This window comes from Lissotriton vulgaris, chromosome 6 (genome assembly GCF_964263255.1).
Source record: "Lissotriton vulgaris chromosome 6, aLisVul1.2, whole genome shotgun sequence".
Taxonomy (NCBI): Eukaryota; Metazoa; Chordata; class Amphibia; order Caudata; family Salamandridae; genus Lissotriton; species Lissotriton vulgaris.
Window position 1 is genome coordinate 1,865,096,922 of NC_141694.1, and position 26,897 is coordinate 1,865,123,818.

A 26,897-nucleotide genomic window follows, 5' to 3' on the forward strand; every position below is an offset into this window, starting at 1 on the left:
GCCTGTAGATAGGCGGAAGGGTACTGTACATACCTGAAATATACTAGATGATTGTTACAAAACCTGCATTTGAAAGCTAACAACAGCTTTCTATGCTAATGACAGGTGTCTGTCACATTCAGGGTACTGCCCTTTTTCTTAACTTGAGCGTGGAACATTCTTCCAGCTTCCCTGGGAGCACCGTGAAGGACCTACACCTGAAATTAATTATGTGAGCGCTCCATTATGTACCCATTATTCATTATATCCACAGTTGTTCTGGAGAGTGTATGTAAGAAAAGGGTCTGAATTTACTTGTTAAAAATGTTGTAGAAGCATATTTGCACATGTGCATTTCTGTATATGTGCACAAGTGAGTTGTCATTTGTCTGCCCAGGTTGTAGCTGACTTTGGAGTGTGATCAGGGTATATTGAAGGACTTTCTGCATTCACAGGCTGATGCTCTCCTCACGCTACATCACAGACTGTGAAATACATTAGACAGCGAGTGCTGCTTGAAAACAACTGTCTGGTTATCTGTTGTCCCATATATCATAGAACCTGGGCTGCAAGACGCTTGCTGTAATATTTTTTAGTACAATCCTTTTGTGAGACTCATCCTCTGAGGTGCTCTTCCTTCACCTACGTAGGTGGACGGTCATTAACTTTACCTCCGAGGCTTGAATGGGACATCAGTGTATACCTAGTGCATACCTAAAAATTGGGCATGTATATCATTTGAACTACATTGCAGAAATAGTCCTGCGTGCCTCGCCTGCCTATCCCACAATGTGTAGTTTACACATGTGATTATGGTACTGGACAAGGAGAAGTGATTACAAAATCTGCACAAATTGCACAAAATGAGAAAAAAATGTAAACCTCCGATTTGTCCTGTGACATTTTAGAAGTGAGTGTTTAGTTAGATTTAGTTAGATTTGGATTGTTTATAATTGTATTTGTCTGTGTATTTTGAAAGTGCATTTTTAGAAAGGGATGTCCTGTCAAGTCCTCTGTGAACCCGGGCTGCTTGGGGGTAGAGGGAATACCATTGTCTAACATTTAAAGATGGCAAAGGAATGTGCTTGTGTTGAAAAAGTGGATGCATCTTGGCCTAAAATATTTTTGCCTCTTCTGGGCAAAACAAAGTGAGTGAAACCGTCTTATTTTACATTGCTGCTTTTAAAGGGACATGTATCTGCTTATCAGATAAATGCTCCTGAACCGCTCACTCTTCTGGAGTGTCTCTACAGAAGTCTCTCAAACTGAGGAAGATTGTCTCCTCTCTATTCACAAATGCTGCATGTCTTACAGCGTATTCGCTTACTTCCTCGTTCGGCTGGGTGGTGTGTCGCTACCACATGGCATTTCAATTTAATTGAAAAACATCTAAAATCTTGCATACAAATGCGATCTAACTTCCAACTGTTTTCGCAATTAATGTTAAATAAAGAGGACAAAATAACGTTCTAAAAGTGCCATTTACAAAATTGTGACTAAATATCTTCACTTTACCATTAAAGAGGGCTTTTAAATACAATTCTTCAGACACAAAACACAACCTGCCTGCCTGCTCCCAATTGAAAGTTATTAATTATTAAAGGTAAGAAAGTAACCCAATGTCATTCTATGGGAGAGGTAGGCTTTGCCAGACTGAAAAACGTATGTAGGAGTTTAGGACATTAAACCTTAAATATGCATGTCCAATATTTTAAAGAAACTGCATCCTGCCTTTGGGTTGTTCAGGGTTTACCGTCTGGATGTCTTGTACAAATTAAAAATATTGGTCTGGGTCTGGCAAAAGGTTTATTTTACCAGGTTAAAATGCCAGTTGAAAACTGCACATGCAGACCACAATGTCAGGCCTGACAAAGGTTTTGCAGGGCTTCTGTTGATGCGTGCAAGTGCAGCTTGCAAGTGCAGTGGTGTTATGCGTTTTATCACATTGAGGCTAACGCAGGGGTGGGACCAGACCCTATAAGAGTGATTCAGTTGCACAGAAAATGTGCTCCTTCGTGCTAATATCCATTACTACAGTAAGTGCAAGATATTGCATAGCTCAGGCAGGACTCCTTTTTCACACCGACGATGGCTGAAATGCCAGAAACCGGTCCCCGGTAGCTTGTCTCCTTTCCAGTGAAGAATTGGCTTGGTAGTCTGGTCTACCCTGTTCCCATGATGTACTGGGCCAGGGACAGACTAATTTGCATGTAGCCAGGTTCTGAGCTGGGATGGTGCAGTGAGCTAAATAACGGTGATGGATCAAGCCCTGATCTTTGGACTGGGTAAGAGTGGTCTGCTTAATTCAGACACTCTGTTCATCACCACCCCCTTTTCTGAATCCCTTTTTCACACCAGCAGGCTAAGCCTTTGCACCTTAAATCAAGAGTCATGATCTGAATGAGCCTTGTACTCTTTGAAATATTAATAATATCTATTATCTGACAAGTTCTCCCACTACTTTCTTGCTTGATGGGTCATGATCTACATCTCTTCACATTTCATCCATAAATTCATTTGTGTAGCAAAAACTGTTTAGGATATTGTTTTGTCAGAGGCATATGGGACTGCTCAGCAAGGTGCAACACTTTAGATGTTCCCCCGCCATGTTCACCCTTGTAGGAGAAATGTTGGCTAAAATTTCAGATTTTTTGTACAGATACCGAACAAAATAAGTCCCTCTTTAAAAAAAAAAAAAAATAGATTGTTCTTTTACATAAGTTGGTACTGATTACAGAAATACGAAACTATAGGTGCCTACTGAGTACATAGTTGTGTCAGCACTTAAATAACGCCTTTATCAATTTTGCATTGCAGTTATCCCCAACATGCACCCATCTTATGACTACAGTAATAACAACTTTCCCAGAACAGCTTTGATCATGTCTATTATTCACTGAGCTCTGGATCAGACTCTTCGGATGGTGGGGTACATATATATTCCCTCTAAATGCATTCCACTTCACCCACACCGTGTCCATTTCTCAGGGCACCCTCTACGGACATAGACCACTTTCTCTGCCACCATTGCGCTATCCATATCGCTACACCACTGTTGTTGTGTGAGAAAGTCCTGCGCTCTCCAGTGTTGATCTATTTTCCATTTAGCCAGAATCACACCTAAAGTCGCCCAATCTTGAGCCACATGATTAAGACCTGTCAGCTCCCAGATGTTGAAGAGACATCTTTTGGGTTCTGGGAGGACACTAATTCCACAAACATGTGAGAATGTATCCATGACAGCCTCCCAGTAGTGTATAATTTTAGGGCATTACCACAATCTGTGGCAGAAAGTGCATGGCGTCCCGCAACCCCGCAGACACAGTGGTGTGTCGGTTCTTCCGATTTTATACAATGTCATCCTTGTGTAGTATGTTTTGTGCAGTATTTTGAGTTGCACTGGTTTTAATTTGAAGGGTATTGCCACTTTGCATGGGGACGCGCGCGCCTCCTGCCAATCCGTTTCATCCAGCTCCCCTAGCTCGGCCTGCCATTTCTCACAAAGAGTTTTTGTGGGGTCTCGTTTGTTATTTACAATTTTACGATATGTCAGGGAAATCACTTTTTTTTTGTCGTGTGGTCTGTCAACACTGTGTCAACAGTGTGTCCTCCAGCTGTGAGGTCTCCAGGAGATCAGAGCCTGGTGGATTAGCTGTTGTGAGTGCATGTTTGATCTGTAGGTAACGGTATTCTTCCATCAATGCCATCTCGTATGTCTCTTGTCTAATGTAATACCTTACTGAGTTTCCTATAGTCGTTAAGACCCCTAACGTTCCATGAAAGCACTCGGAAGGCCTCTTCTAGTTCTATCTAGTGCGACTAGGTACCACCATCGCATTTGTCCAGCCAGAACCTGCAAATTGACCTGTGTACTGTATAGTTGTCTTGATCGCCATATGCACACTTTTAAAAAACAGCTATCCAAAATAACATACTTGCGCTTCCCAAAACCCACCAACCTCCCTCCCACGTCAGACCACCCCCAACTTGTTGTTGATGGTACGTTCCCATCAACAACAAGGAAGAACCCCCTCACCCGTCCCACCCCTAAAAAACAAGGAATACTCCCAGGTGTGTTACACACGTGGACGGAAGTTGCTTGTAAAACAATGAGATGTATCAGGCCCTAGTGAGGCCTCTCCCAAGACACCATCACAACACTGTTATGCAACTACACAATTTGTGAGATGCCCCAACCCTCTGCACAACCTAAACTTCAGAGCAATGATCGTAACCACCACTTCGGGACCCGCTAACACACAAATTCAACAAGGTCAGGCACATCAGTCCAGGGCCTGACCCCACAAAATAGGGATATTGTACTGGTGCGGAGTTCGGACTCAGCCTACCACCGGCAGCTATATTCCCCCAACTTGGCCCCCGCCCCATCCCGCTGAGGCAGGTGAGGCATGTGAAATGGGCCTCCGTCCTTAGTGAGGAACAAGTAAACAGAAATAGAAACAAAAAAGTTGGGGGGAGGTGATGAAGTTACCATATCTATCCCTCCAGGGCCCCACAGACTAACACCCCTTGCCCTATCAAAGTCCCCAGATCATACTTATTACACAAAGGCGTCAGGTAAATACCAGTCCTGTTCCTCCAACTGTCCTCCTGCTCCCTCACCAAGTAGTAGCCTCTCTGGACTGAGTGGTGTTTCCCTCCACCAGTCTTTTAGCGCCTTCTGGAGGGCCTTCAGGTCAGTAAAGATGTGTCATCAAGCGTGTCTGTTGTCACGCAGTTTCGCTGGGTATAACATAGCATAATACACACTGAGGTCGCAGAGCTGCTTTTTCATTGGCGTAAACTGTTAACGCGGTTCCTGAACCCGGATTGTAAAGTCTGGGAACAAAGAAATGGTGGAACCTCCAAATCCCAAAGGCTGCTTTTCCCTGGCTAGCTTCAGTGCCACATCCCGATCTCAAAAGTTGAGTAATTTTACAATGATCGGTCGAGAAGGTGCCGCTGGGGGCCGCCCAGGCCCCGGGGAGGGATGGGCGCTTTCCACAACAAATATGGCAGAGAAAGAGTCCTCGCCCAGCAGAGTTTTCAGAAGCTTTTCCACGAAGAGTACCATGTTTCCTGTGTGAGTTGTCTCCGGCAGTCCCGTGATCCTAAGGTTACAGCATCTAGAGCGCGCCTTTAAGTCCTCTGTCTTGTCCTGCAAAACACGCAGCAGCCAGCCCAGTTGTTTATGTTCAGTGTCTAAGGTGGTCTGCGCCTCCTCCGCCTCCATCAGCCTTCGCTCAGACATGTCTAGCCTCTAAGCCTGTTTGTCCAGTCTTTAGGCCATGCGGTCCATTCTGTAGGATAATGCATCCATCTTAGTGCCAAGGGACGAGCTACTGCTCTGCAGACTCTTCTCCATTGCCATCAGCATGCCAAGGATATCGTGTCGCGACGTATCCACCGGCTGCTCCTGCATTCTGGAGGTGTCTTCAGTGGATGCGTCTGGGGACTTTGACCTTTTCTGCTCAAATGACAGCTGCGGCTGTGCCCTGTCTACTCTGCCCATCCTGGCCACTGGACTCTCCCAGGAAGGAGGCAATAAAGTCGCAGCCACTCAATGAGTTTTGCACTCCTGCTAGTATCGCAACCCAGTCTGTGTAATAGGCATCCTGTAGAATTGATCCAGGTGCCCCTTAAGTCCAGGGGGAAGCCACCACATGTACCTCACAGTGGACACCCTCTCCAGAGCAGTTGCAAGCCCTCCACACGAGGCCCCAGGACCACACAGCTACCCGTCAGTGCCTAGATCAATCAACTAGATGGATTCTCCTGCAGTGCAAACCATAGAGAGATGTGGACCAGCCACCAAGCCAGTTCGATATATGTGGCCTCGTACCCACAGGGCACGCCCGCGCCAACGTAGGACCAAGTTGGGCCCGGGTTCTGCAGATGTTCGCATTCCGTAGATCTGAGCAGTCCAGGATAAGGAGCAAGGCAGTACAGGTTATGCTCCCCGCAGGCAAGTATTAAGACAGAGAATCGTATCCCCACTTCTGGCACCCAATATCTGGCCAGCGGTCGTCACCCAGGCGCATTCCACAGCCACAGCTAGGCAGCCAGTAGGCACTCCAAAGACGCCGTCCCAGCAGGTTTCCTACCTTCCAGGTCAGGGCATGGAGAACCGGCACCCTTCACGCCCAAAGATGGTGGCCCCAATCTGCCCGTCAAGCAGTCCACTCCGGGTCCCTACAGCACGCCACTCCACAAGGCACCACTGCAGGCACAAGTCACCGGATGATGGCAGTGTACCCAGAAGAACCGGGAAGGGTATCACTGCTCAGACGGCTTCAATCCAGTAGCCGCGCCTCCGTCTGATGCGGGCCACCAATGCGGAGCCAGTACCTATCAGAAGAGTCCTCCCACGCAGCTCGTTGGGGGGCCTGAGGTCGTCGGTGAACAGCTGCCCTGTGTAGCGGGGCACCGCGCGGGTCGTCAGTTCAGTGGGGCGTCTGCAAAATGAAGCACCTCATGTACACACCGGGCTCCTACGCAGCGGAACCCTCTGGTGCGCTGCGCCCCCCGCAGCAACTCTAGGCACTCCGTCTAGGAAGTACGGTCAAGGGTCGGAGGAACACGAACTTGCTGCTGCCGGTCTCTGATGCCCGGGGCCCACTACCTCAGGTGACTCTTGCACTGTAGTTGCCGGATTTATTTTGGATAGTTAGATGATGTTATGGGGCACTCTGCTCAAGCGACCATCTTGGTCGCGAGAAAGCTTCGCCTCCTTGCATATGGGTTATTAAATAGAGAAAGGTTTTCAAAAATTTTACCCACCATGACCAATTTCCCTTGCCTAATGATTTATGTTTGTTGTTTAACCCCTTGTGTGCTCATGACGAGACCAGCCCGTCATGTGTCACAGTTGAGCTGTGCTCATGATGGCCTGGTCTCGGCATAACGCCGCCGCTCCACCCAGCACGGTTAATTCCCCGCCTGTGCGGGAGAATTATTGAGTGGGCGGGGTCGTGACAAGACCAGGCCGTCATGAGCACAGCTCCACCGTGACTCATGACGGCCTGGTCTCGTCACGAGCACCGCGGTGCCGCGCTCCCCCCACACCGTTGGGGAATTAGCCCCGCAGGGAAGGGGTTAAAAAACACTGCACATTCCCATGTAGTTATTAAAGAAATGTATAGAAATTCATTTATATGCACTGATATATCCTCATTGATTGCAGTAGAGCTGTGAAACAGACATTTGTGTCTGATCAAATCGATACGTTGAATACTGACAAGGACCCATAGCCTTATGATAAAAAAGCTGCATCTTAGTCAAAAAGGAAAACATGCTGATTAATACATTAAAGTCAAACAAATCACCAGGACTTTGATCCTACAATTCATCAACTCCAGAGTATCAGATTGTCATGCGTCCTGTTTATTATCTGACTCTGAGTACAAATAAGACCCTTGAAGGGGAGAAATAGGTTAATATTTCAATTATTTATACAGATACCAGACAAAATAAATAGGTCCCAATTTAATGTTAGTGCTGTATCATGTGGGTTATGGTACATTACTTGCTGATTGAAAATAGAATATCTACTTGCTTCATTTGTATTGTTGATACTCTATGGTTTTGCACATGCGTAAAACTATTTAATATAATCCACATTTTTACTATCAGTCATGAAGTCAAAAACTTTCATCTATCTTAGGCATTTCCACATTTTAAATTGCTGCTTATGATTTAGAGGTACAAAGCTGATTCCTAAAAAGCCATGGTAGTACATCAACTACAACATTAATAAATGTTCTCTGTCAGTCTCACTCTACCACTTGAAAAAAGAGCCTTTATTTTCTTCTTGGATAAGCATAAGTAGAAAGGTTAAGGTGCTTTCCATGGTATTTTATTTGTAGAAAATCAACACATCTTCTAAAGCTGAACTGCTGACTACTTTTGCTGAGTACTAGAGAGTATCTGCTATTGTATTGCCATGTCTAGTCTTACAGGATATCACATTTGATCGGAGCTCATATGTAATTACTTACAGTATATAGTAATTTACTGAGACCAGTGTGACAAACAAAGACATGTAAGAGTGTGCCACCCACACAGCTGGCTTGTGCTTTAACGTGTTGGGCCTATTGCGCCGTATCCTCCCTCTGCTCCCTGACTCCTCTAGGAAGATGCTAACCCAGGCACTCATATCAAGTGACCTGGATTATTGCAATAGCCTTCTGTTGTCTGCCAATGAGGCCGCTCTGGACAGACTACAGGTTGTCCAGAATATGGCATCTCGTCTGATTCTGAACGGGACACCTAGGACAGCTTCTCAGCCTTTGCTTGATCAGCTCCATTGGCTTCCGATACGGAAGTGTGTTCAGTTTAAGGTATGCTGCATCATTCGCAAGGCCTTGTTCAACCCTTGCCCTAGATATCTGGCAGATAAATTTACTCCATACGTCCCTCAGCTGTCTCTCCGCTCACGATCGAAACATCTTCTCACAGTACCTAGAAACAAATGAGCCAGGCAAGGTGGAAAGGCCCTATCCTATCTAGGCCCATCCCACTGGAACAAGTGTCCCGCACAAATTAAACAATGCACGGAACACCTCCTTTGCAGGAAACAGCTTAAGACATTTCTGTTCACCTCCGACCCTTAGTTGTTAGGCCTTCTTACCTGGTTCGTCTACAGCACAGAGATACCCTTCGGGGTCGATTCTGGCGCTCTATAAATAAATAAATAAATAAATAAATAAATACATGTGTAGAGTAACAGGGTAAAAACGTTATCTCTCAAGATGTAAGTAAACAAATGATATAATTTTTAATTTAAGATTGCTATGGTTGTGGTGTAAATTTGGCTGATTAGTAAGAACTTTTGTTGTGTTTGGGGTTGGCATAACAGGGGTTCCCATTAAGTCTCTACTATGCCACTGTCAGAAAAGGTTGTTAAATCTTGTAACTTTCTCTGTTACAGTGAAAGCAGGTGCATGCCCTAAAGACACAGCTGTGTGCAAAGGACCTGAACGAGATCAGTGCAAGACTGACAGCGAATGCCCAGGAAATCAGAGGTGCTGCCAATTCCAATGTGGACTTAAGTGCAAGGATCCAGCTAAAGGTATTACTCAGAGACACACACAGGAAGACATTCAAGGATCTACACATTTCCTTTGAACAGGACTGGTGACTGAGTGCCTAATTCCTTCCCCCCATTATCCCGGATATTGACACCATTGTCAAAAGTAATGGGCAACAAAAAGTGATCATTGTAGTAGTCCGTTCCCTAAAATTGTAGTAAAATATAAAATTTTAGAACGCACATTCTAGTAGTTTCTCAGTAATATGTACCAACTCCTCATCCATCCCGACAGCATCCCACGCGCCGGGTTATCATGGTTCCTCTATTCCTGTCTTAAAGGCCACCCATTGCATTTTCTGTGCAGAATCCATTTTATTAATTAGATCACACTCTATGTGGCTGCAGAGCTTAAAACAAAGATATCCAAGTGCTATGGCCTGGCCCAGCAGGATGTTTATAGAAACCCGGTTCAGCTTGTTATAATGGGCACATCTTTGAGTTGAACATCAAGATCTAGACAAGCATTGGAAGAGAGCAGATGCCTTGTGAGATTTTCCAGCATTACTCAGAGACTGGGGGAGAACCTTAGAAGCCAAGAGCATTACACAAGTGCAAGAGGTACAGACTGGCAGCTGCTGCTACGGTGGGGCCAAGAAGCTTCCTAAAGTCACAGAGGAACTTGGCACCTTTGACAGGACATAGCTACCTGTGTGCAGCCTCACTTTTAAGGTCTGAAGTGTCTGTGGTAAGGATACTACAGAATAAACACTGTTTAAATAAAATGGTAATTGTGCAGCTAGATAAACTAACTGATTAAGAGAAGCCTGTAAGGTGAGCAGAAAACAAAAGGAATAGTTCACACAGCCAAGTGAAAAACCGAAAAAAATAAAAGATGTGACTGGCAATAAGTGGTAATTAAAACGATAGAGAAAGCAAATTAAAGGCATTAAGATGGGGTTAAGAAGTAATAATCCGCGTGACAGGTTCTATTTTCACACTCATGGATTTTATGTGTTCGAGTCTTTAAAAAATTGAATTCAAACAATTTGTGGGATGGTATGCTTCTGCCGACATGTATCTGTGGTTTCCACTCCTAAGTCTTTGTTCAGGAAAAGGAGACCTGTGAGATGGTAGATAATTCATGCTTCAAGTTGTCTATTAACATGCTACTCCCAGACTGGGTGGTTGACTCCTGCTTCATGCCTCCACTAGATCAGAATAGGTGTATTTATTTATTGTAATAGCCTTCTGTTGTCTGCCAATGAGGCCGCTCTGGACAGACTACAGGTTGTCCAGAATATGGCAGCTCGTCTGATTCTGAACGCGACACCTAGGACGGCCTCTCAGCCTTTGCTTGATCAGCTCCATTGGCTTCCTATACGGAAGTGTGTACAGTTTAAGGTATGCTGCATCATTGGCAAGGCCTTGTTCAACCCTTGCCCTAGATATCTGGCAGATAAATTTACTCCCTACGTCCCTCGGCGGTCTCTCCGCTCACGATCGAAACATCTTCTCACAGTACCTAGAATCAAATGAGCCAGGCAAGGTGGAAAGGCCCTATCCTATCTAGGCCCATCCCACTGGAACAAGCTTCCCTCACAAATTAAACAATGCACGGAACACCTCCTTTGCAGGAAACAGCTTAAGACATTTCTGTTCACCTCCGACCCTTAGTTGTTAGGCCTTCTTACCTGGTTCGTCTACAGCACAGAGATACCCTTCGGGGTCGATTCTGGTGCTCTATAAATAAATAAATAAATATATAAATAAATACATGTGTAGAGTAACAGGGTAAAAACGTTATCTCTTGAGATGTAAGAAAACAAATTATATATTTTTTAATTTAAGATTGCTATGGTTGTGGTGTAAATTTGGCTGATTAGTAAGAACTTTTGTTGTGTTTGGGGTTGGCATAACAGGGGTTCCCATTAAGTCTCTACTATGCCACTGTCAGAAAAGGTTGTTAAATCTTGTAACTTTCTCTGTTACAGTGAAAGCAGGTGCATGCCCTAAAGACACAGCTGTGTGCAAAGGACCTGAACGAGATCAGTGCAAGACTGACAGCGAATGCCCTGGAAATCAGAGGTGCTGCCAATTCCAATGTGGACTTAAGTGCAAGGATCCAGCTAAAGGTATTACTCAGAGACACACACAGGAAGACATTCAAGGATCTACACATTTCCTTTGAACAGGACTGGTGACTGAGTGCCTAATTCCTTCCCCCCATTATCCCGGATGCTGACACCATTGTCAAAAGTAATGGGCAACAAAAAGTGATCATTGTAGTAGTCCGTTCCCTAAAATTGTAGTAAAATATAAAATTTTAGAACACACTTTCTAGTAGTTTCTCAATAATATGTACCAACTCCTCATCCATCCCCACAGCATCCCACGCGCCGGGTTATCATGGTTCCTCTATTCCTGTCTTAAAGGCCACCTATTGCATTTTCTGTGCAGAATCCATTTTATTAATTAGATCACAATCTATGTGGCTGCAGAGCCTAAAACAAAGATATCCAAGTGCTATGACCTGGCACAGCAGGATGTTTATAGAAACCTGGTTCAGCACGTTATAGTGGGCACATCTTTGAGTTGAACATCAAGAGCTAGACAAGCATTGGAAGAGAGCAGATGCCTTGTGAGATTTTCCAGCATTACTCAGAGACTGGGGGAGAACCTTAGAAGCCAAGAGCATTACACAAGTGCAAGAGGTACAGACTGGCAGCTGCTGCTACGGTGGGGCCAAGAAGCTTCCTAAAGTCACAGAGGAACTTGGCACCTTTGACAGGACATAGCTACCTGTGTGCAGCCTCACGTTTAAGGTCTGAAGTGTCTGCGGTAAGGATACTGCAGAATAAACACTGTTTAAATAAAATGGTAATTGTGCAGCTAGATAAACTAACTGATTAAGAGAAGCCTGTAAGGTGGGCAGAAAACAAAAGGAATAGATCACACAGCCAAGTAAAACACCAAAAAAACTAAAAGATGTGACTGGCAATAAGTGGTAATTAACCCTTTCGATGCTGATGACGAGCTCAGCTCGTCATCGCCCACGGGTGTCGTGTGCTGATGACGAGCTCAGCTCGTCATGGTGCCACTAAAATGGCATTTTCCAGCACAGGGGGGGGAAACGCCCAGCAGCCATGTGGTTAAGACGATAGAGAAAGCAAATTAAAGGCATTAAGATGGGGTTAAGTAGTAATAATCTGCGTGACAGGTTCTATTGTCACACTCATGGATTTTTATGTGTTCGAGTCTTTAAAATGTTAAATTCAAACAATTTGTGGGATGGTATGCTTCTGCCGACATGTATCTGTGGTTTCCACTCCTCATTCTTAGTTCAGGAAAAGGAGACCTGTGAGATGGTAGATAAGTCATGCTTCAAGTCGCCCATTAACATGCTACTCCCAGACTGGGTAGTTGACTCCTGCTTCATGCAGCCACTAGATCAGAATAGGGTTATTTATTTAAAATTAGGGCAAGAGTAACTCAAATAAAAAAATAGGTGTGGGTCAGGCCTCGCCCTGCACCTTAATAACAAGATACAATGTTCAGCAAAAAAGTGTCTGGAACACAGTAAACCTCAACTTAATGGATGGTGACACTCAAACCTAGAACACAAGAGGTGACATCTGTTCAGTTTCATTTACCATACAATTTGCCACTGGTTTGGAAAGAAATTGAATTTTCTTTGGGGGGGGGATAGGGGGGTGAGGTGGAAGTGTCTTTATTCTCTATTATTTATCCCATGAATATCCTGATGCACATTATGTAAACAAAATCTTGCCATCGCTCTACTTCTCTCTGATTCAAATCAGGATCGTCACATCTTTGTGCTTAGCCAATAAAGTATAATTTTAAGATAAATCGTTGAGTTAATGATGGTATGACAAGCTGTTTTGCTTCTGTTCCAGTTGCTTTCCTTACTTTTTCAGTGAAAAAGCAGGTGAATGTACTTGTATTTTAGGCTCCATATGCATTATTAATATATTTGGCTTTATTCTCTAACTTGTGATAACTCACTCTGTAGTTGGTCATAGGTTGTATTTATTTAGATTTTTTCCTGTTTTTCCTATTTGTTATAATGTTTTGGTGCCGGAAGGTATCCCTTCCTGCACAAAAACAATCCAGCCTAAAGTCTGGGTAAGAGGCCCATCCATTTACTGACAGCTGTTTCCCTCCTTTAGTTATGTTACTGCTTGGACCCTTGGAATAGATTCTGAGTTCTTTCTGTGCTGGACTTCATAAACCAATGGACTAACCATCACCTCTTGCTCTGTAGTCTGGGAAAACTGGACAACAACTGGAAAATACACTGCTAGGAGTCTGGAGTTCTGCCTTGGCAATCAGGGGAGGATAATATTGTGTCTTAATGCACAAAACTTTGTAGATCATCTGGACAGAGAGGTGGCTTGAACATCAGTGTAAGAAAGAGAGGCAAATCTAGGAATCCTCTGTGAAGGTCATTGACTGAGACTCGAGGACAGACAGAACATATCTGCATGAATGAGGAGCTAGGCTGTGCCAGCTAGAAGAAACAAACTAATTACAGAAAGCCCTTCACAAGGCCCAGTAGATTCCGGGTGTAAGACTTCCTAATGGACCAATGTCTTCAAGGAGTCATCAGATTCTCACAGCCAGGCGAGGGGAAGAAAGCATCAATATGCTGTAGAGTTGTTGCTTGTTGTCATAGACGTAGTTAGCCTGCTCCTCCTCCAACCCGCTCTGTATTGATAGGGTGCTTGAGTCAACTTCTCTCCAGCCCCAGAGAGAATGATCAGCAGACAGTTATGACTTCATGATTCTTTTGAAGAGTCCAGTTTTTTTAAGATCTGTTTTAACCATCTTAGTAGCTTATACAGCTTCAGAGATTTCAACTTTTAAAGTCTCAATGAGATTGTGACTTTAGTTCCAGATACAAATTAGTACCGACAAAGCCAGTGACCTCAGTATGACTGGTAGATTCCAAGGTACAGTTACTACTAGAGTATTCATAGTTGGTGCTGGCTGATTACTACACCTGCCCAAATTGAGTGAATAAAATTCAGTAAAATACAGTCTCTTGATTTGTATCTTAAAAATGCATCAATGGCCAAACCTCCTGCTACCATTGACTGCTACATTGGATCTTGGAACTGCACCGATTACTAAACCACGGTGAGATCCTTGTTTGGATGTTGGGATTTTGCCCATTGTGGTTTGTTGTTTGCAGCATGAGGGAAACTCAGCAGTTGAGGCTTCAGCCCAGTAAAATGTCCAGTGGCATACAGCTCTCTTCGCTGCAAAAAAACTTCAGCAATTCCTAGGGTTGCCTGGCTATTTTCAAGAATGCAAATGAGAAGCAGCCCACATTTTTTTAAATCAATCATCGAGCATTCTCCTTACCAATCATTAAATCATGCAATATTAACTTGTTATCTTGAATTCTTAAAACCCAATTCAGCTATGACCAGAGCATGTTCACCTAAGAGAGAATTCATCAGTAATGCACCCCTCCAAATAAGACATTTTAAAAAAAACACCCCTGCCCCCATAGATTGCCGCTGAACAGCAGCTGGAGCCAACTTTGAATTTCATTAGACCAATTAGTTGCAGGTCTAGAATGCATTCTTCCGACTCAAGGAGAGTCCACACTGGCCCCTGTCTCACTGAACTCATGATCAAACCAACTGAGATGGAATTAAATACTAGATATCCTACCTACCCTACCTAAACTACACATTCTTAGTGCTATCCAAACCTCAATGATCTTGTCAGCATGCGTTGCTACCCCCAGCTCCACCTGGTACTGGTTTGCCCTCTTGTGTCCAGGTCCTGAGATAGTGGACCTCTTCCTTCCACAGGCTCCCACCTGCCCCTCCGTAATCACCAATAGGCCACACCCAAAAACCCTGCACTCCCACCTGGGAGGCAAATATACCACTACACCCTTAAAGCCTAGGAAAGGACACAGCACTCCCTTTAGGCAAGCAGTATCAAACTACAGAAGGTAGCCCATAAACCACAGGGAGACCAGGGCAATCGTTAGTATCCAACAACAGTGTTTTAAACAGGGGTATTATTCAAAGTACAGGTACATGTGGCAAAATTAATTGCAGAGGAATTAATCCAAAAGAGAAGAAAGCCAGGGAGACATTTTTCTTATGAAAGTGATTTGTATTTCCATCAAAGAACATGTACAAGCACATGAGGTGGTAGCACTGCGTTACATTAAATTACACGTAACCATATAAATACTGTGCACAAGTGCTAGTGAAGTTAGGGTGACGGCGCAAGTGACACGTGATGTGGTACATACAGCGGTTTGTGGTGGACACCACAAGGATAAGTGAAGTAAAATGGTTTCTTTACATTCGAAGTATCCAAACAATTATTGTTACAATTTTATAATGATTAGTTAAGGTATTCGTTAAATGGAGACACCAAGTGTTGCACTGTGGGAGTCAACGGCGTTTCGGCCTTTGGACGTGTTAGGGTATCATCAGAACCAGGTTACGCAATATTTAATATGCAGTGTCACGAGTAGAGGACACTCGATGTTCAGGGGGCTCAGTTGGGCGAGCAGGGTGAGTTGCGAAGGAGCATTCAATCGCAAGGATGCTGCTTCGAGGAATCTAAAGTCATGGACCCATACACGCAAAATGACATCAGTCAGGCAAGGCAAGAAAAACTAATTCTGGTGCATTTTAGATAACACACACAGGTTTCTTAGTGCAACATTTAAAAAAGACAGGCCGAGCAAGCCACATTTGGAAGGTGGGGCCAGTGGGGCCCTTCCATGCTGCAGCTAAAAGTATCCTGAGAACTGCCACACATATAAAAACGAAGGCTTCATCATCCCTTCTGCAGCCCAGACTGCTATCATGCCCCATTAACACTGGAGTAGGTGCTAGATCAATCTTAAATCCAAGCAGCCCCTCCCAAAAGACCCCAATCTCTCCTTGAATTACGCTTAGTTTTTGACATTGATAAAACTTGTGTACCAAATTGGCCGGCCCTTCTCTACTCCTCGGACATTTATCATCCTCTCTCTTTCCCCAATCATACAATTTAGCTGGAGTAAAATAAAGATTAAAGAGGGTTTTATAATGTTAGGCATTTAAATTAGTAGAGCGAAATAACTTTTCTGCTAAATGCAATCAACCAATCAATCAAGAAATTTGTATGGCGCGCTACTCACCCGCAGGGTCTCAAGGCGCTTGGGGGAGAGGGGTCCGCTACTGCTCGAAGAGCCAGGTCTTGAGTTGCTTCCTGAAGGCGAGGTGGTCTTGGGTAAGATGGAGGTGGATGGGGAGGGAGTTCCAAGTCTTGGCTGCCAGGTAGGAGAAGGATCTTCCTCCCATGGTGGCTCTTCGGATGTGTGGAACGGCGGCGAGGGCGTGGCTGGTCGATCATAGCTGGTGGGTGGGAGTGTAGAAGGTCAGGCGGTTGTTGAGGTACCTGGGGCCCAGGTCGTGAAGGGACTTATGTGTGTGGGCGAGGAGTCAGAACGTGATTCTCTTGCTGACGGGGAGCCATGCAGGTCTCTCAGGTGTCCGGAGATGTGGCTGTGACGGGGAATGTCCAGGATGAGTCGTGCGGAGGCGTTCTGGATGCGGTGCAGTCTTTTCTGCAGTTTGGCTGTGGTTCCGGTGTAGAGGGTGTTTCCGTAGTCCAGTCGGCTGGTGACGAGTGCCTGTGTGACTGTCTTCCTCGTTTCGGTGGGGACCCATCGGAAGATCTTTTGGAGCATGCATAGGATGTTAAAACATGATGATGAGACGGCGTTGACTTATCTGGTCATTGATAGGGAGGAGTCCAGGATGAAGCCCATGTTGCGTGCTTGGTCCGTTGGTTTGGGTGCGCTGCCCAGGGCAGGGGGCCACCAGGAGTCATCCCAGGCAGAGGGTGATGATCCAAGGATGAGGACTTCCGTCTTGTCTGAGTTCAGTTTCAGTGCCAGGTTGGTTCTGGCGGTGGCTGGGTCGTTGGTGAGGGAGAGGATCAGCTGGGTGTTGTCGGCATAGGAGATGATGTTGAGGTTGTGTTGGCGTGCGATGGCTGCGAGGGGGCTCATGTTGACGTTGAAGAGGGTGGGGCTGAGTGATGATCCTTGTGGTACGCCGCAGATGACTCGGTGGACTCGGAACGGGGGGAGGCGGACTCTCTGTGTTCTTCCGGCAAGGAAGGAGATGATGCACTCCAGTGCCTTCTCTTGGATTCCGGTGTTGCTGAGGTGTTGCACTAGGGTGCGGTGGCAGACAGTGTTGAACGCTGCGGAGAGGTCCAGGAGGATGATGGCCGCTGTTTCCCCGTTGTCGAGCAGGGCTCGGATGTCATCAGTGGATGCGATGAGGGCGGTCTCGGTGCTGTGGTTGGCTAGGAAGCCGGACTGCGAGTGATCGAGGGATCCGTTCATCTCGAGGAAGGCGGCAAGCTGTTTGTTGAGGGTCTTCTCGATGACGTTGGCCGGAAACGGGAGGAGCGAGATGGGGTGGTAGTTCTTGAGGTCGGTGGAGTCTGCTGATGGTTTCTTCAGGAGGGCGCTGAGTTCCGCATGCTTCCAGCTCTCCGGGAAGGTGGCGGTGTTGAATGAGCAGTTGATGACGTCCCAGAGCTGGGGTGCAATGACGGAGCCGGCCTTGTTGAAGACGTGGTGGGGGCATGGGTCGGTTGGTGATCCGGAGTGGATGGTGTTCATCGTGTGGATGGTGTCTTCGGTGCTGACCTGGGTCCAGGCGCAGAGGGTGGTGGTGGGGGGCGTTGGTTCTGAGGTTGGGTGCGTGGTCTGTGCGCCGAAGCTGTTGTGTATGTCTGCGATCTTGCGGTGGAAGAACGAAGCGAGAGAGTCGCAGAGGTCTTGTGAGGGAGTGATGTTGTTATTTCCGGAGCTGGGGTTGGAGAGCTTTTTAACGATGCTGAAGAGTTCCTTGCTGTTGTGTGCGTTGTTGTCTAGTCGATCCTTGAATGCTGTCTTCTTGGTGGTGTGGATCAGCTGGTAATGTGTTTGCGGGTGGCGTGCTTGAGGGCTGTCATGTTGTCTGTAGTCGGGTTTTTCCGCCAGGCTTTCTCGAAGGTACGGCAGTTCTTCTTGGAGTTTTTGAGGTCGTCGTTAAACCAGGAGGCTCTCTTGCTGCCCGGCCAGTTGGGATGGTTCTTCAGGGGTGCGAGGTCATCAGCGCAGTTGGTGATCCACTGTGTGAGGTTGTTGGCTGCTTGGTTGGGGCCCGTTGATCTGGCGGGAGGGTTCTGGTTCAGTGATGTGGTGAGCTGGTCGGTGGTGATCTTGTTCCTGCTCCTGCGGGGGCCTGTTGAGGGTGGTGGTGAGTCGTGGTCCTTCTGAAGCTGAAGTGGATGCAGCTGTGGTCTGTCCAGTGGAGACCGGTGGAGTGGCTGATGGAGATGTACTTGCTGGAGGAGAAGACTGGGTCAAGCGTGTGTCCGGCGTAGTGGGTGGGGATGTTCACTAGTTGCTTGAGTCCGAGGTTGGCGAGGTTGTCCAGCAGGGTGGTGGTGTTGTTGTCATTGTTGTTCTCCAGGTGGAAGTTGAGGTCCCCTAGCAGGATGTAGTCAGCGGAGGGGAGGGCGTGTGGGCTGACGAAGTCCGCGATGTCTTCGCTGAATTGTGTGCGCGGTCCTGGGGGTCTGTAGATGAGGGTGCCTTTGAGTGTGGTCTTGGGGTCGGTGTGTATCTGGAAATGAGGATGTTCGGCGGCTGTGAGGGTGTCGCCGGAGTTGGTCGTGATGCGGATGGTGTTCTTGTGGATGATGGCGATGCCTCCTCCGGTCCGGTTGGCGCGGTCCCTCCGGGTGATCCTGTGTCCATCCAGGATGGCGATGGCAATGTCAGGCACTGAGGAGGCGTTCAACAAAGTTTTCGTGAGGAAGGCGACGTCTGGGGATGTGGTGTCGAGCAGGTTCCATAGTTCCACAGCGTGTCTGTGGACGGAGCGGGTGTTGAGCAGGATGCACTCCAGGTGGTTGCTTCTGGTGCTCGGCTTGGTGGGTGCGATGCAGGTCCGGATGCAGGAGAACTTGCAGGATTGGCATAGGCAAATGCAGCGCCTTATAGAGGTCCGAATTTGGATCGTTTAATTTAATTACCCAAGTGGCCTCAAATTTTTCATATCATCATGTACACTCAGTAATAAGGAGCTGTATATCATCTTTAATTTGGTTCTACCCCCTACTAGGTACTCAATCAAATGAATTCTACCCCCGGAGAGATCCGTGGCCTAAGACCCAATAAGATTTTATGAATTTTTACAAGTTTGAAGCCTTGACTTGCATGAAGCCCGAATTTTTGCTGTATGGTACTGAATTCCAACATTTGATCTCCTCCAAATATATCCCCAATGTTTCTTATACCTTGTTGATCCCAGATCCTACCCATCCTATCATATATCATGTGCGGCAGTACACTTGTTTTCCAAAGAGGAGTGTAGTCATTTATTTTTGGGATTACCAAGGTAATGGTAAGCAACTTCCCAGGTGCTTACCATTACCTTGTTCCGCATTTTCTTGTAATATCACCTGTCTATATTACGGAGCAAGAGCTCTATGGCCTCTCAGCCTAACATCAGCTCAAATATTGTTGGAAGGATGTCACTATTTGATACCATTACCATTTGACTCCTTTCCGAGTCAAGTAATATTGCCATCTGACAGATAAAATATAACATTCGGGATCGCCAGCCCTCCCCTTGCCTGCGGGAGAGACAAATATTTTTTGGCACGTCTAATTTTCCATATTGCCACAAGAAGTTCATAAATGTTGACTCTATTGATTTCATAATTGATTTGCTGATCATGAGTGGAATAGATCGAAATAAATGCAAAATATTGGAGAGCATAGTCATTTTTAATATGTTTGCCCTCCCGATTATAGACAAATGCTATTTTTTTTAGGTCCGCTGAAATTGACTTCACCAGAGGATCAAAATTAACCTTTATTATTGTATACATTGCTGGACTAACTCTGACCCTAGATAGATTGCCCTTTCTATTCATCTTGAATTGTTTATTTTGATATCATCAGTGGAGACTATCTGCGTCTTACTTTCATTCAGCAGGTAGCCAGACCTCTGCCCAAATTCCCTTGCAATCTCAGTAACTGCACTAATAGCTCTGACTGGATTAGGAGTTAGTATAGCCAGGTCATCTGCGTAGGCCAACAACTTGGTCTCAAAGCCACTGGTGACAATAGGCTTGATGTCTTGACACCTCAATAGTCTCTCTATCAGCATATCTATATATAGGGCGAACAGTATTGGTGAGCAGGGACAGCCCTGCCTTATCCCTCTAGAAATAGAGATATTATCTGAGCTGCCCCCCATTAGTTGTATTCTGGCCTTTGGCTCCGAGTACATTGCCCTAATGGCCTTAGATATTCTTTGGCCAAACCCCTTTTGTTCCAATATCCCCCACAAAATGTCCACTTTACCTGATCAAAGGCTTTTTCTGTGTCGAGAAGATTCATAGCCAGTCATTCCCCAGTGGCCACCTGTACATCAAAAAGTGTGATGGTCTGCCTTATATGTTCAGTCGTTCCGTACCCTGGGATAAACCCATGCTGCCACGGGGAGACCAAATCGCCAATGGCCCTTACCAGCCTCTTTGCAAGCACCTTTGAATATACTTTAGTATCTGCATTAATGAGGGATATTGGACAATAAGATGCTGGGTTATCCTTTGGTTTCCCTTTTGTTATGAAACACTACTATATTAGTTTCCTTCCAAGATTCTGGGATCTTACCGTTATGTACTATACCATTAAATAAATTCAGTATAATAGGGGCGATCACTCTCTGGGTACATTTATAAACTTCCAGAGGAATGCTGTTGGGTCGGTCTGTGTGCATTAGAAGGGCGAAACACGTGGGGGCAAGATGGCCGCTGCAGCGTTGTGCTGAGAGGTCGCATTCAACCCCTCTCTCGCTCAAACGCTATGATGAATGAGAAGGACGTTGTGCTGCCTAGAATCTACCCTTAATGGAGTTGGAGCGCTGGTGGTTCAGTCCGACCTCTGAATATAAGTACCTCAAAAAACAAATATATCGGATTGGACTGGCCTGGACCTGGGTTAAGGGCAGAGCTGAGAAAATATTTGACAGGCGGAATATGGCGCCGAAGATACCCCCTTGGACCGCAAACCAGGAGAAGGGGAGCGAGAAAAGTAAGAAGGCGCCAGATCCCATAGCAGTAAAAATAAGACCGACTGGAAATGCTAAATTGGATACCCCTGCTGGGAAGAGCACTGGAGCGATAAGGAAGACACTCCCCCTCGTACGATCGAGAAAGGTGGAAAAAAAGGGGAGATGCGGGGGAAGTCAAGCACAGTGGCAAAAAGTTTGAGTGGGCAATCAGCGGAGGAGCATAATCTAACCAGGACTAACCCTGCGAAAGGGGAGAGTAATAGTAGGAATCGGGATGCAGCTTTGAGACAACCTACCCTGGTAGAGGTACTTGCGGCGAAAATCCCCGAGCAGCCCGTTCCTCCAAAGGAAACAAACGAGCCAGCGGCCCTGACTCCCTGTAGCGTCCTCGAGGACGCAATAGACACTGGAAAAGCTAAGAGGCTGGTTGCTAAGCAACGACCGGCTCCGGCATGGAACATTGTTCGAAACACCACCCCGGAGGCTCTAGCAGCTGGTGCAGCACACGAGCGAGGTGAGGTACTGAACGGGGCGAAAGAGGGAAGAAAAGAGGGTCCCGGGAGGCCCCTAAAGATAGACACATCAAGGGGAGATACGACAGCTGACATGCTCGGGGCCTTACTGGTTGTTGAGGAAGAAATTAATGCCTCAAGGCAGTGGGACGGTACTTGGGGTAGCAGGGCCAGTCTAGCTGATAAAGATAATCTTGAAGCAAGTACAAGCAGGCAAACTATGAGTGGAGGAGACTGCGCCTCTGTGGAAGCAGAATTTTACTCAGGAAACGAGGATTCGGAATCAGCATTATCTACTGACGCTAGCTCAGAGGAGGAAGGTGAGGGTATAACTGGGTGAGATTCCAGCACTTCAGGAAAAGAATCTACGATGAAGAAAATTTGCGTGAAGTCAAGGAGTCAGACATTTGGATTTCCAGAACACACGGAGAAGCGACTGCTATGGGACTATTCTGCGACATCGCAGGTATATCAGGAGGATGATAATGCTAGCGCAACATTGGGTGCTGAGTGAGCCACAGGTGGACCTCCACCCCCAAGCGAGATCCTTTTGAAATTTTATTCAGCACCCTCGAACAGATGCAATGGGAGGCCAGGGCAGAAAGTCAAAGAGCAAGACAGGCCACAACGAAAATTCAGAACACTTTGAGGAAAGTCAATAAGCTATATGATGGGATAGTTGACAGAGTAACAGAGGTGGAGGAGCGCACTGGAAGACTGGAGGACGACGTTGGAAGCTGGCAAACATATAAATCAGAGCAGGAGAAACTGGCGGTGGATACGTGCTGGAAAATGGAGGATTTTGAAAACAGGCAGAGGAGGAATAATGTCAGGCTACTGGGTGTGGCAGAAGGGTCAGAAGGACAGGACGTCAGGCAATTCATGAATAACCTATTGAAGGGGGCTTTCCCAGAGTCTCAGTGGCAGTGGGATAGGAAGATACAGAGAGCACATTGGTTCCCATTCATAATGAAGAAAGCCCGTGGCATGGGGGGGTGCAGGGAGTGATGGACAGGGGAACCATCCAAGGGCTATCTTAGTAAATGTAGGAAACGTTCTGCTCAGAGAAGAGATTATCAGCAAGGCATGGCCAGATAATAGGAGGTCATTTGAAGGTGTAACCTTCTTTGCCAGGCCTGACTTTTGTCATGTCACCATAGAGAGGAGATGGAAGTTAAGGCAGATGATCTCTCCTTTCCGGGCCCTAGTTACGGAGGCATATCTCTTATTCCCTGCCAGGCTTAAGGTGGCCGTGAGGGGGAAACCCTGGATGTTCTCTTCCGAAATTAAAGCACAGTTATTCTTGGAAGAGATAAAAAAGCAGAAGGAAGGTTAAATAGGAGTGGCATGGGTGTTCACACTAAACATTACTAGTAGAATTCAGGTAGAAGGCTAAAAGGGTAAATGGACAGCATAGCATACATATAAAGTTAAAGCGTGAGAGGGATGCGACTAGCGCAACCTAATGCGGGCACACATAGGTCCTTTGACCTATTTGCCTGTAAGAGGAGGGGGGGAGAGGGGAGAGTCAAGGAGGGGGGGTTGGGCTCAGGGGAGGGGGGAGGGAAAAGCAGCACTAATTTTTTTTTTTTCAATATATAATTTAACACATTGTCATTTATCTAGAATATACGGTATGCCTATATACTGGTTGATGATCTTAAAAATTATTGCTCTAATTAGCTACATTCTCCAACAATTTTTGCAATGGCATGCAGGATAGCAACAATTAATGTATGTGGTCTCAACGACATGAATAAGAGGATGAAAGTGGCGGCATATCTAAAAACCCTGCGTTTGGATTTAATTTGTCTGCAAGAGACCCATATAGAAGGGAGTAAGGTTTATCTTTTGGAGCAATTAGGGTTCTCTGTTCTAGCAGGTACTAAACAGGGTACCAGGACTAGAGGGGTAGCAATTTTGGGAAAAGGTAGGGACGTGATTATTGGAAGAAAGAAGGAAGATAAATGGGTTAGATGGGTGATTTTGGAAATAAAATTTAGGGGTCAGACAATAACTATTGCCTCAGTCTATGGATCCACAGAAGATGACCCAGATGTGTTTCAATTCTTTGATATCGAGTTAGCTCAGTGGCCTGAGCATATAGTGTTCTGTGGGGACTTTAATATACACAACCCAGAGAGTTCATTCACACAGCCTGGGGGGTCATATCGGGGAAGGAAGAAGAAGGTGTATAATGCATTAGCTGCTATGGTTTCTCATAATGCCTTGGTTGATCCATGGTTAAGATACACCCATATTTGGATGGGAGTACTCTCTACTCAGCACCGCACAAATTAATGGTTAGACTAGATTACTTCTTAATTTCTACTACCTTACTTCCTGGCTTACATATAGAAAAACTCCCATGGGTTATCTCGGACCATAGCCCGTTGATTTGCACGTTTAAAATCACTCAAACACAAAGAACACCCTCGCAATGGTCTTTCGAGAGAGCTTTGTTAAAAGATGCTGCATATAGGGAGCATATGATTCCATGGATACAATACTTCTGGGATATCAACAGAGGGACAGCATCCCCAGGGGTGATCTGGGACACTTTTAAGGCTGGAGTAAGGGGAGAAACTATGAGTTTTTCTCTAGCAAGGCAGAAGAGGGAAAGGGATAAGAGAGAACAGATAGAAAAAGAGTTATTAAGAGAGGAAGATAATTTGAGTAGGGCAATTGTACGGAAGCTACCCCTAGAAGAACATTTATTTAAAATTATAGCATTGAAAGCCGATGCTGTTGAAGGATTGGCCAGGAAAGCAGCAGATAATTATTTACCGAAAAAGGAAAGAACATACGAATATAGTGAGAGAATAGGGCAAGCATTAGCAATAAGAACTTGCCAGAGAACAGCTGCAGCGGCAATAAAAGAGATAAGGGATGGACAGGGGAATTTGGTTATAGATCCTAATTTAATAAGGGAAGTCTTTAGAAGGTTTTATTCAGATTTATACACCCCGGAGGATATAGCAAGCCCGGTAAATATTGAAAACTACTTTATGAATATTTTACCACCGATATTGCCTGAAGAAGATAGGGAGATAATGGAGGGTCCTTTTCAGCTGGAAGAACTAAAGGCTGCCCTTGGAAGTTTACCAGCAGGGAAAGCAGCAGGACCGGACCAAATACCGATCGAATTTTACCAAATATTTAGGGATGTGCTACTTGAAGATATGTTTTATACATTGTTGCAAGCACAACTAGGGGAATCTATTACGGAATCCTGGGGCGGAGCGATTATTATCGTTATTTTAAAAAAGGTAAACCACCAGAAGCACCAGGATCCTATAGACCCATAACACTGATGAACTCAGATGTAAAAATATACTCTCAAGTCAAGTCAAGTCAAGTAAATATTTATATAGCGCACTACATACCCAGAGGGTCTCAAGGCGCTTGAGGAAGGGGGGAGGGGGAGGGGGGGGGGAAATGTTACTTATCGAATATCCAGGTTTTTAGTTGTTTTCTGAAGGATAGGTGGTTTTGTGTAAGGCGGAGGTGGGTGGGAAGGGAATTCCATGTTTTGGCCGCTAGGTAGGAGAAGGATCTTCCTCCCATGGTGGTTTTGTAGATGCGTGGAACAGTGGCGAGGGATTGATTGGATGATCGCAGCTGGCTGGTGGTGGTGTAAAAGGATAGGCGTGTGTTGAGGCATTCGGGTCCAAGTTCGTAGAGGGCTTTGTGTGCGTGGGTGAGGAGACGGAACGTTATTCTCTTGTTTACGGGGAGCCAGTGAAGGTCTTTCAGGTGTCCGGATATGTGATCTTTGCGGGGAATGTCTAATATGAGTCTGGCTGAGGCGTTTTGGATGCGTTGGAGTTTTTTCTGAAGTTTGGCGGTGGTTCCTGCGTACAGGGTATTTCCGTACTCTAAAATTCTGGCAAAAAGATTGGCAAAAATTATTGAGCAATTGGTAACCCCCACTCAGCCCGAGTTTATACCCGGTAAAGGGACAACCCAACATGTTAGGACTGTAGTTACCATCGGGGGGGCTCTAAGTCGGTACGCGATTTTTCCTGTACTCGTACAGGGTTTACCTAATCTATACAGCCATGGATAGCTAGTGCTGCTGTCGGCCTCCTAAGAGGCCGCCATCTTGCTTCAGCTGCGACAGATCAAATGTTGCTTGCTTGCCTCCTAGGGATACATGATCTGGAATCCTCCCTACATACAAGGAGAGGTAGGAAGATGAGGGAGTTAGGGTTCAGTATTTGTGCCCCCATTAAGAGATGGAGGGATAATGTCCAGCACCCTCTCAATATCAAAAACAAGGGAGTGGATAGGAGGCCGATCAGATTTGACATGATTTGCTCCCTAAATATCTGATAGTATAAATGTCTCGGTCTGAAGGAAGCTTCCCTATGTTGCCAGGCTAATATTATCATTATTGGATTTGCAAGACTAATTATCTTTATCTATGTTCTCTCTTCATGTTTTATCTTTCATCAACCATTGTAGTTGTCTGGAGAGCTTTTTGTCTTTATGTCAGTCATGGCAGACTCAAAGAAAATTGTTGATTAATGCAAGGTTCAAAAAGATAAGCCAAATATATCAGTAAATGCAGATTCCCAAAATGTCAAATGAATGATTAAATGAACAATTGAAATAGAATGCAGTATATACAGATAGCAAAGAGTAGAAAATATATACAAAAGAAAGAGTGTTTAGGAACACCTTACCAATTGAATATGCATCATCTTTGCCCCCTCTTCTGCTGCAGGAAGCCTGTCAAACAGCCCATGTAGGAGTTTCAATCAGGACCCAAATTCCGCCATCTCCACAGCAATACTTCTGTTCACCTGGCCCTTGTCGGCTCCCAGCTTAAATATAATCATTTGACGTGAGGCGAAGCTTCTAGAAAACCCTGCCCCTTTCTCATTGGAAAAAAACAAGCCTCTGTATTTTGACTCTGAGACAGAGTTGTACATTCCACCAATAATATCCAGTTCACTCTGGTCAGTGAGGTACAAAAAACAAGTGAGGAGCAGAAAAACCTTGAATATGAATCGCAAGCACTGTTGTGTAGGCAGGAGCAAGGCAAAGTCAGACATAAGGCCATGTCAAAGCCAAAAGTAAGAACTCATAATTCTGTGCGCTCGAAAGCAAGGCACAGTCAGAAAGCAAGATGACATGAAGCAATGTCAAAGCCAATAGTGCAAGTCAGAAAAGAAGATGACATGAAACCATGTCAAAGCCAATAGTCAAAACTCATCAGCAAAGCCAGAAGGCAAG

At 45.6% G+C, this 26,897-nt stretch overlaps 1 protein-coding gene across 1 annotated transcript in view; it reads left to right on the forward strand.

The window, feature by feature from the left end:
* Positions 1-26,897, forward strand: part of LOC147709687 (uncharacterized) — a 280,392-nt gene that overhangs the window by 27,631 nt on the left and 225,864 nt on the right. Inside the window, exons 8-9 of the mRNA XM_086926072.1 lie at positions 8,909-9,049; positions 11,002-11,142. Coding sequence (XP_086782198.1) covers positions 8,909-9,049; positions 11,002-11,142 — 282 coding nt within the window. The remainder of the gene's footprint in view (positions 1-8,908; positions 9,050-11,001; positions 11,143-26,897) is intronic.